At 42.1% G+C, this 11,290-nt stretch overlaps 1 protein-coding gene across 1 annotated transcript; it reads right to left on the bottom strand.

Annotated features, from left to right (window-relative positions):
* Positions 1–4,559: 4,559 nt before the first annotated feature.
* On the bottom strand, positions 4,560–6,140 carry LOC123039547 (UPF0481 protein At3g47200-like). The gene has a single exon (XM_044462666.1). The coding sequence runs from the start codon at positions 6,138–6,140 to the stop codon at positions 4,560–4,562; it is 1,581 nt and encodes a 526-aa protein (XP_044318601.1).
* Between the last annotated feature and the right edge of the window lie 5,150 nt (positions 6,141–11,290).

The raw sequence follows: 11,290 nt of genomic DNA, 5'->3' as shown, positions 1-11,290 counted from the left end.
TACCATCACTATTGGTCGCACGTTTTGAGTACTAACATTTCCAAGTGCAGGAAAAAAATTTGTCTTGACAGTATGAAGATCCTCAAGCCATGAAACATAATGACTTATCTCCTCGCAGTTTAGTTCAGCTCCGGGACAGTAGAAGGTCCTGTCTACCAAGCGCCGGACATGTTTGGTTGAATGGAGATAAGCTGTCAATAGAAATTAGTTGTCAGTTATTTTTGAAATAAGCAATATCAAAGACAAAAATATATTTGAGAAGAACTCACATAATGGTAGAACTGGAGGCGTCTGCACATCGACCCATATGTCTCTATTACCTTCAATATCATCTTCCGGACGAATATCAAAGGTGATAACCATACCAGGCTCAAATGCATAAGCCTTGCATAGTGCTTGCCAAGTTTTGCATTCAAAATAGGTGTACGTGTGTGCATTGTATACTTTGACGTTGAAAGTATAACCATCATGCTCAGTTTTCAGGTAAGCTCTCTTTACCTCCATAGTTTCCATATCTTTGAAACCTATCTTATCCAAGACAAAAATTCTTGCATGGCATGGGATGCGCTAGTAGAATAGTGAAAATTAAAAATTATAAGTCAGGCAAATGAAGCATATATAAGTCATGCTTAATTACGAAAACAGACTTGTCGTTGTGACTTACTGTATCGAATTCGAAAGTCTCATCCAGCTTGATGCTGAATCGCCTACCATCAACAAGGAAATTTCTGTCGCACTGGCCGCGCTCGTCTTCACAGTATGTGCACATACCGAAATTTTTTCCGTCGTCAGACGACATTTCCTATGTTCATATTAGGCAAAACATTAAACACTTACTAATTCAATTAATTCAACTACTTCTATTAATTCAACTAAGCATTTACTAAAAATAAACTAGTTATATTAATTCAGTTAGTTCAACTAAGCATTTACTAAAAATAAACTAGTTATATTAATTCAATTAGTTCAACTAATCATTTACTAAAAATAAACTAGTTCTATATATTAATTCAACTAGTTCAACTAAACATTTACTAAAAATAAACTAGTTCTATATATTAATTCAACTAGTTTAACTAAGCATTTACTAAAAATAAACTAGTTCAAATATATATCTAACTATAATATTTTAATTAGATAATCAAATCTTAGATACGACAATTTTCTTACTAAAAATAAACTAGTTATATTAATTATTCAACTAGTTCAAATCTCATATACCTAAATAAACTAGTTCGACAATTTCCTTACTAAAAATAAACTAGTTATATTAATTATTCAACTAGTTCAAATCTCACATACCGAGCTAATTAATATCTAATTAAATTTTCTAAAAAACAGAAAACAGAAAACAGAAAATAAGTAAAAAATGTGTGTGTGTGTATGTGTGTAGTGTGTGTATATGTGTGTATGTGTGTGTACGCCGCCCCGTACGCCGCCGCCCCGTACGTACGAGCGGGGGCGCCGGCGTACGGGGCGAGGGCGGCGGCGTACGGGGCGGGGGCGCCGGCGCGCGGGTGCGAGAGACGACGTACGGGACCGCGGCGACGACGACGGACGGCGGCGGCGTTCGGGCGGCGGCGCGAGACGACGACGACGACGGGCGGCGGCGGGGACAGCGACGACGACGACGGACGACGGGCGACGGGCGGCGACGACGGGATCGAGCGGCGCGCGGCGATGTCGAGAGGTTGGAGACGAAAGTGGGGAGATGTAACTGAAATTTTCGTAAGTGCTATATATATAGGATGGGCCTTTAGTACCGGTTGGAGCCACCAACCGGTACTAAAGGCCAACTTTGGCCAGGCCAAGAGGCGGGAAGAGCAGGCCTTTAGTACCGGTTGGTGGCTCCAACCGGTACTAAAGGGTGATCTGTAGTACCGGTTGGAGCCACCAACCGGTACTAAAGGCCTCGCGCTGCCACCCCAAAGTTTAGTCCCACCTCGCCGGGCGAAGGGCAGCCGCACTGGTTTATAAACCCAGCCGCGGCTACCTCTTTGAACTCCTCTATATAGCAGGCTTGTGGGCCTAAATTCTGCGCGCTGCCCTGTGAGTCTGCTGGGCCTTTAAGGCCTGTAATTGCACGCCCGTGGCCTAGCAGGCCCACAGGGCAGCGCCCCAATTTTTTTATAGTTTTTTTCTTTTCTGCTTTATTTTCTTCTATTTATTTCTGCGTAGTTTTTTGTATAGTTTTTTCTTTTCTGTTATATTTATTTTCTTCTATTTATTTCTGAGTAGTTTTTCATCTAGTTTGCCAAAATTCAACATTTTCAGAGTTCATTTTGTAGTGATTTTCAATTTCACGGTCATTTTATATAGTTTTTTTCTTTTCAGCTATAGTTTTTTTTCCTGCTATTTTTTCTTTTCTGCAAAACTTGATGGTCAAAGTCTGGAGTTATAACCAAAGTTTAAAAAAAAGAAATGCCGACGTGCAATTAGTTTTTGCCATAACAGAAGAAGTCCGGAGTTGTAATAAGTTATTAAAAATAAAAAAGAGGTGCAATGCTCGTTAATTTGCTTCAAGCCTTTCGGAATAGTGTAAACTGCACTGCGCATAGCTCCGTGCAGTCTACCATATTCCTGAAGGCTTGAAGCTAAGCAACGTGAGCATTGAGCCTCTTCTTCATCGTCTCTGCACTCAGGGCTTATAAACCGCTCCTAGTCCCTCTCTCTTCGCGAGGTGGGACTAAAAAACAGCTTACTAAGAAACTGTAGTACTGGTTCATCCATGAACCGGTACTAAAGGTGCTCGTGCGGCCCCAGCTAGCCTTACCTGACACAACCTCATTAGTACCAGTTCGTGGCACGAACCGGTGCTAAAGGTTCGCCACGAACCGGTACTAAACAGCTCCTCCCGCCTAGCAGTTGGTGCATACTGAACGCAAAAAATATAAGAGCATTTAGATCATGATCTTATATTTCTTTACAGTCTAAATTGTCAATATGATCTTATAACATCAAAAATACTTTGATCATCAATGATCTTTGTGTGTACAATCTGAATTGTCAATATGAGTCATCAACGATTTATAAACCGATGAAGACTCATATTGCGGCCACAAATTCTACACATAGAGTTCAATGAAGACCAAGTGCTTGTGATAGTTTGAGAAATAACATATTTAAGGTGGTAAAAGGCTTGTTAGGGGAGCGATGTGGGACTAAAAACAGCTTGCCATAACCTCATTAGTACCGGTTCGTGGTACGAACCGGCACTAAATTGTGATGGTGGGGTCATAGCCTGACCGCAGGCTGACACAGCCTCTTTAGTACCGGTTCGTGGCATGAACCGGTACTAAAGGTTCGCCACGAACCGGTGCTATTGATCGCCGCCACGAACCGGCACTAATGTACACATTAGTGCCGGCTGAAATTCAAACCGGCACTATTGTGCTTCACATTTGACCCTTTTTCTACTAGTGAGTTTAGACTCTGCGGAATATAGTGTGAGCATAAACAATACTACAGTCCACCCTGCAAAAAAATGCTATAGTGAGATATACAACCTATATGATGCTTGCAAGATCAAGTGGCCAAAGTAAACCTCAAGTAATGAGTCATGGTTAGCGATAACCGAAGACACTAGAGATGTAGATGTATCCCGATGTTCACTTTCTGTGAAGGAAACTAATCGTTGTTGGAGGGATGGGTGTTACCACAATGGCTCCTCTTTTCTCCTTGTGATATATATCATCACCAAGGCGATTCTCAACCACTAGTGGTAGACCTTAAGGCAGCCTCTAAACCTTCACAAACTTTTCGGGGATAAATCACAGTAAACATGGCAAATACTGTATATGCATCACATACCGATATCTAAGCATATGAACACGTACAGTACATAGAACCGAAACATCTATGAATAGTATATATACGGCCAGCATACGAACGAGCAAATACGGGGTGAACGAGTCATACCCTCCGGTTGGCCAGGCCAACGCGGCGGCGGCAGCGGCAGCGGCAGCCTCGGCATCGGCCGAGGTCTTCTTCTTGGCGGCTTTGTTGTCAGCCATGGGACAGATCGGGAGCAGTTGCGTCGAAATGCTCGGCTCGGCTCATTCCCGCAACCCATGGCGTGCGCATCTTGGCGTGGCATGGCATGGCATGATGTGGTGAGGCGGGCGGCGGAGGAGCGCGCATGTACAACTCCTCTTCCAAAGCTCCCAATGGCATGTGGTAGTGCAGTCATTATAAAGGGGTCTCACTCTTGCTCCACTAGCAGTATGGTACTAAACTTCTCACCACTTGCCATGCACCTAAACGAGCCTTAGAGATTAACGAGAGATTATTGTCTTATATGGGCCTAAGGCCCTAAGCCCATCTATAATCCAACAAATCACAAGTTGATTCCCCTTTTATTGTCAGTTTGAAAAAAACATGAATAGGAAAATTTAACAAACTTAAACGGTTCTTAGTTACTTATGCATAAATGTTTATAGGATGTAAAAACTGAGTGATTGACGACATGAAATAACTGCATTGTGGTAAATAAGAAACAAATCATGAGTCCATGGATGTTCAGAGGCCCTGATATGAAAATTGCCACTGTTACTTGTACTCTACTCTGGCGGATTAACGTAGGCCAGTATACCATAAACGGTTTGCACAATTGTGCAGACTAGCACAATGACAGCTACACAAGCACCTAAAGCCAACCATGGATTCCTGAAGTGATTTAGCCACAGCCATGCCATCCAACGATTGATACGATTCTGGTAGTGAGCTTCCATGGTCTGGCAAAGAGACTTTAAGTAGTGGTTACCATTGAAATCGAAGACCACCTCTTTATGGAGCGTGGTGAAGAGATCAGACACATTATCATCACTGTCAAGTTGGTGCAAGATGATTTCTCTCTTAGCAAGCAGTGTCACATCCTCTGGCATGCTTATAAGCTGGGACAAGAATACAATATAAGCAGTGAAGTCATCCCCAAACTGAGGACAGGTTTGTTCAAACGCAATAAGGTTCCTGAAAAGACCCCCTGTGTACTCATCCATAACAATGCATGGAATCTCCATAACACCATTGCGAAACCGAATGTCTAGTAGAGAATGAGGGTCGAGTATATCATATTCCCTTCTCTTAATTTTAATTCCAGCCTCTAGATACTGTGCAGCTCGTCGCCAGCGAGTAAGCTGATCCCCACCTTGTGGTCGACCCACTTTGTGGTGGGATGAATTATCATGATCGTTGTTATCCAGATAGTAACTTAATTTGAAATACTTCCGTCCAAAACTGAGATAACTGTGAAAGTACCAAGGTTTAAAATTATAATTATGGTCTTCCTCTGGTCTCTGGCTTGGTAGAAAATAAATGTGACACAGGTGGAGCAAATGTTGAAAATGTTTTGGTCTATCAGGTCCCACAATTGCTTTGGGATACCAACGTAAAGCAGATTCAACATACTTAGCAAGTTCATCTGTCAAGCAAGGAGGTGAAGCACAGCCAACTGTAACAAGCTCAAATATTGTTTCCAGAATGAAAAAGGGTATCTGGTTTTCCAGCAATAATAAGTCGTGATTGATAAATCTGATAAACCAATACCCAGTTTGCTCACAGTACTGTTCTCCAATGTTCTCTTCTCTATCGACTTGAATGTTCTCATGGCTTGCCTCAGTATCCTCTGTTACAACATTGTCGTTCCTCACATGCTCTGGATCTCCCCCACTAGCAGTTTTTGTTTCTTGGGCATTAGCACATTGATACTGTTCTAGTCTATTTTGTACTAGCCCTGTTACAACTCCAAGAGAACACAAAATGTAGCACCCATCAAGTAACAACATTTTCAAAAAACTCTCGCTCTCCATGTTGATGTCTTCGGAGTAACAGCTTCTTGCCTGTTTTGCTAGCGCCCCCAGTGTTGTCAAGTAATCCAACAAATTCTTCTGACAGCTCAGTCTCATGATTACATCCAGATATCCCCATTTTACATTTTCCATACGTAACAAACTTGCAGATCCATGGTGGTACGGGCCAACTGATACAATACATGGCTCATATGCGAATCTATCATAGTCACGGATATGTTGCTGGACCTTGTAAATTAGGCATAACTCTTTTCCACAATCACGTTCAGCATCCAATGACCAATAATAATCAAGTTCTTGAGTCATTGATCTTACCAGTTCACTCATGTCCATGGGCTTCATGTTTCTTCTTTGAATTCGGGTTATTCTTGATTGTTGAGGCAAGTTCCTTGGCTATGGCTAGTTTATAGATTTATTCAACAATGACTCACATGGGAAAAGTATATCTATTCAGCAATGTGAAAAATGTTAACCACAAAAGGGGAAGAAATATGTACACAAAATGAATGATACTATGCCGAAACAAATGATACAGTTGAGCGGAGCATGGATAGTCAGAAAGATAGTAGTACTAAGTACTCCCTCCGTTCCTAAATATAAGTCTTTGGAGAGATTTTACTATGGACCATATACGGATATATATATATATATACATATGCATTTTGGAGTGTAGATTCACTCATTTTGCTCCGTATATAGTTCATAGTGGAATCTCTACAAAGACTTATATTTAGGAACGGAGGAAGTAGGTAGTATCGATACTTTTCCATTCTATACATATATGTCAAACTTTTGAACTTTGACTGTAAAAATTTATAAATTATATATTTCAACTGCATGAAGAAAATACATTAGATTTGCCTTTCAGATGCTTTCATAAATATGCACCTTTTTCCCAGCGCATTATATTATAATAAAGGAGATTGCAGTAAAAGAGTAAAATATGACTTAGGTATGAAGGAGGTTCAGTCCGTCCAATATTTATATCACACCCATGTACTATTTCGAACACATTTTACGGGGATAACAACTAATTAATCATCTGGTTCGTTTTCTTAAGAAAAACAGGTCATTTAGCGTTCCCCTGTTTGATAGCATTTTAAATATATACCGTACCTAACATTGGTTATTTTGGATTCCAAATTGGGATTCCATGATCAAACGAAAATACAAAATAGAACAATCTATTTCAGAACTGAGGCAAAACAGAGTCATTCCTGTAGATCTCGCATCTTCCTAGTCCGATGAGCCAAAATGTTCAAACTTCCACCTTTAGGGAATCGACTGATTCATTGATGAGAACAATAAGAATACGATAATCGGAAGGGAATCCTTACGATAGGAATGCGGACATGTAACCCTCCAATGCTAGGGTTTACAGCTACCACCTCGATGGAAAGGAAGGCTAGGACGAGAGATAGGTAGCATTTTATCGGGTGGAAGATTTGCTTTGAGATTGCCCGGATAGATTAGATCCAGTCCGATTGTAGGGGGTCAATGGAGAGAGAGTTCGCCGGTGTCAGTTTTAAGGATGGCAATGGGCAGGGTATGGGGCGGGTAGAGCAATACCATACCCATACCCATGTAGTCAATGGGTACAAAATTATACCCATACCCATACCCATGGGTATGAAACTTTACCCATACCCATACCCATGGGTATGAAACTTTACCCATACCCATACCCGACGGGTACCCATACCCATTGGGCATCCAACGGGTAGACCAAACAATACACAAGTTCTTCGCAATTTTACATTCATTTATAACACATTTGACAAAATAAACATTGATCTCAACTCAAGAATAGATAGTTGAGTACATGATAATTATGTCAATTCAAATTGGCAATTGGTGACAACTTTAACATAGGTTCACACGCTCATGACACAACTTTATCATAGTTACACATGTGAATCACGGGTAAGGGCACATGTAAGTATAAACGGGTAGGGTATGGGTATATCCATGAGTAATAGGATATAGCCGTGTCCTACCCATGACTAAATGGGTAGGGTATGGGTACTACCCGTGGGTATTAAATTGTTCCCATACCCTACCCATGCGGGTATGGTATCCGCGGGTATCCGTACTCATGGGTAAAATTGCCATCCTTAGTCAATTTGATCGGTAGACCAAACAGTACACAAGTTCTTCGCAATTTTACATTCATTTATAACACATTTGACAAAATAAACATTGATCTCAACTCAAGAATAGATAGTTGAGTACATGATAATTATGTCAATTCAAATTGGCAATTGGTGACAACTTTAACATAGGTTCACACGCTCACGACACAACTTTATCATAGTTACACATGTGAATCACGGGTAAGGGCACATGTAAGTATAAACGGGTAGGGTATGAGTATATCCATGAGTAATAGGATATAGCCGTGCCCTACCCATGACTAAATGGGTAGGGTATGGGTACTACCCATGGGTATTAAATTGTTCCCATACCCTACCCATGCGGGTACGGTATCCGTGGGTATCCGTACCCATGGGTAAAATTGCCATCCTTAGTCAATTTGATGGAGGCAGGTTTCGCAGCGATACACGTAGGTCGACCATATCGGATCGGATGTAAACGTAATGGAGGTGAACTGAACAAGTTTCCCCCTTTATTTTCAGTCTTGATCCATCGCGTTAATTAAATGGAAACAACGATAAAGAATCGTGCATTTTATCTAAGCCATCCGGGCGAAGATTAGCCGTTTAGTTAGTACAGATTTTATCATCGGGACGAAGGTGCAGGGGAAACAAAGCTCTTGATATCATCTGGACTTCTTTAGCATGCTCGTGCTCTGCACGGCGGAAGGCGCGTCGACCAGACAAAATTATTGGGCGCACCGAAAATGATCTTCTCCTGGGAAATAGCCCTGACACCCTCACCTGCGGAGCAGGAAAAAAAATAAGCTCTCGATCAGTCAGATATCGCATATATTAACAGTTAAATCGACCATAAGACCACGAAAAAAAAAATCGACGGTAAGACGATGAAATGCGTACCAGTTCCGCCTGGGACCACCTCACGCGTCTTCTCCACACGTGTCATTGTGAATTTGCGACCAGTTCCGCCCAGAAGTGAGTTTGCTGGATTGATCGGATCTGTCGACGGAACTTCTCTGGATGCCACCACGGAAACGAGCATGCTGGTCGACACCAATAGAAAGGCGATCAGCAGCGTGGCTCTGGTGGCCATCTTTTCGTCGTTGGAAGTGGAAGTGGTGTGATGAAATAAGCAGGCCCTATTTATGTAGTAACGGAAGCTCTTGCTCAATAATTGGTCCTGGTTTATGTGAAGCCTGGGATGTACGTATCTTTGACATTGTAGGGTAGCGAACTAGCTAGGTGGAATCAATATCTAGTAGGATCCGCATATAGCCCATGACCACATGGGAGACTGAAAAATTATATTTTTCTTTTTGAGAAATACCAATACTCCCTCTGTTCATTTTTATAAGGCGTTATACACAATTTAGACAGGGTGCAAAACAATTCAATTTTAGTTGTCTAAACAGACTTATAAAAGTGAATGGAGGGAGTATTGTTTTTTCCCTTGTGAAAACAAATATAGGGACATGCGCACGAGAGCAACTTCCTAGTCGCCTCCCCATCTACTCCCTAGTCGCCTCCCTAAAGCCCGGGCGGCATCGGCACCGACGGAGAGGTCCTGATTGGGGCGGTCTGTTTGTGGAGAAGTTGGAGGGCTGCTGCAGAATGCTGAATGAGATATCCGCTCAAGTGCCAGTATTCTCAGGCGGTGGTCCACGACAGCATTCGCGATCCAACGCTGCGATCTTCAACGACGGCCAAGCCCGGCTAGGTCATCTGAGAAGAGGGAATCGATGCATGGTCCTAGACGACGACGTGCTCGATATCTGACCCGGACCTGTCGTGCAACAGAATGGGTTATTTTTCTTTTCAAGTTTTCTCAAGTTTGAGTTTGGTTTGGGGTGGCAAGATGGTGTTGTTGTTCTAGAATAAGAATAGTGATCTCCCCACTCTTTCCCTGTTCCACTTGTGTGTTTATTGTTGGGAGGGAAAGGGGTGGTGTAACACCCCTAGATATTATTCATGTCATTATTCTAATTAATGTGCCATGTCATTATGATTATCATAATTAAGTTTGCAATTAAGAATTAATTCAACTCTTAAACTCAAATTTGAATTGCAAGTCAAAATAATAATTCTTCAAACTGTAAAACAAAAATGTTGGTGGTGTTGCAAATATTCCTAAGTAATTGTCATGATGAACCCAACCTCATTTGGATTCCCAAAATGCCTCTTAACATTTTTTAGATGTATCAGCAACAGCTAATTGGGCCATTTTAAAATAGAACTAAAATTAAAAATTTCCAAATGACCCCAAACTTTGTGTTCTATTTCCAAAATATGGCATACTACATATGTGCCAATTTTTAAATTCAACTAAATTCATTTGGTGCAAGAATAAAATAAAAAACAGAGACAAAAATACAAAACTTAAAAGGAAAAGAATAAAAACTAAAAGTACACTATGCACTTAGGCCTGCTGACAACAGTCTGACCCGGCCCAATTTGGCTGACCTTTCGACTACCTCTCGTACAGGAGACCAAAAGGCAAACAAGGAGACGACAAGGCAACATGGCGCGCCGTGATGCCTTGTGGGCCCCACATGGCTCCGTCTGACCTAATTCCACTTCCATAAATTCTCAAATATTGAGAAACCACCCGGGAGCCACCCGAAACACTTTTTCCTCCGCCGCGAGCTTCTGTTCTTTTTTTATCCCATTTGGAGGCATTTTCTAGTACTCCGCTGGAAGGGGAATCGATCATGGAGGGCTTCTACATCATCCTTGTTGCTTTCCGATGATGCGTGAGTGGTTCACCACAGACCTACGGGTCCATAGCTAGTAGCTAGATGCCTTTCTCTCTCTCTCTCTTTGATCTTCAATACAATGTTCTCCTCGATGTTTTCGGAGTTCTGTCCGATGTAATTCTCTTTTGTGATGTGTTTGTTGGGATCCGATGAATTGTGAGTTTATGTGTTGGGGAACGTTGCATGGAAAACAAAAAATTTCTACGCACATGCAAGATCTATCCATGGAGATGTATAGCTACGAGAGGGGGACATTATCTACATACCCTTGTAGATCGCTAAGCGGAAGCGTTTATCACGCAGTTGATGTAGTCGTACTCTTCGCGATCTAATCACGATCCAATCGATCTATTGTCGAACGGATGGCACCTCCGAGTTTAGAACACGTGCAACTCGATGACGTCTCCTCCTTCTTGATCCAGCAAGCGGGAGAGAAGAAGTAGATGGGATCACAACCAACACGACGGGGTGGTGGTGATGGTGGTGGTGGAGCACCGACAGCGCTTCGCTAAGCATCGCCGGGATGAGGCGGTGGAACTAAGGAGTAATGGGAGAGAGAGAGGGGTGCCAAGGGCTTGGTGTGTCCTCTTGAAGCGCCCCCTCCCTCTAATATAGG

Source organism: Triticum aestivum, chromosome 2B (assembly GCF_018294505.1).
Source record: "Triticum aestivum cultivar Chinese Spring chromosome 2B, IWGSC CS RefSeq v2.1, whole genome shotgun sequence".
Taxonomy (NCBI): domain Eukaryota; kingdom Viridiplantae; phylum Streptophyta; class Magnoliopsida; order Poales; family Poaceae; genus Triticum; species Triticum aestivum.
The sequence above is the reverse complement of the archived record's forward strand: the minus strand, read 5'-3'. Positions and strand labels throughout refer to the sequence as shown.

Excerpts from the sequence above, each read along its gene's own strand:
- LOC123039547 (XM_044462666.1), bottom strand. The coding sequence starts at position 6,140 with ATGGACATGAGTGAACTGGTAAGATCAATGACTCAAGAACTTGATTAT.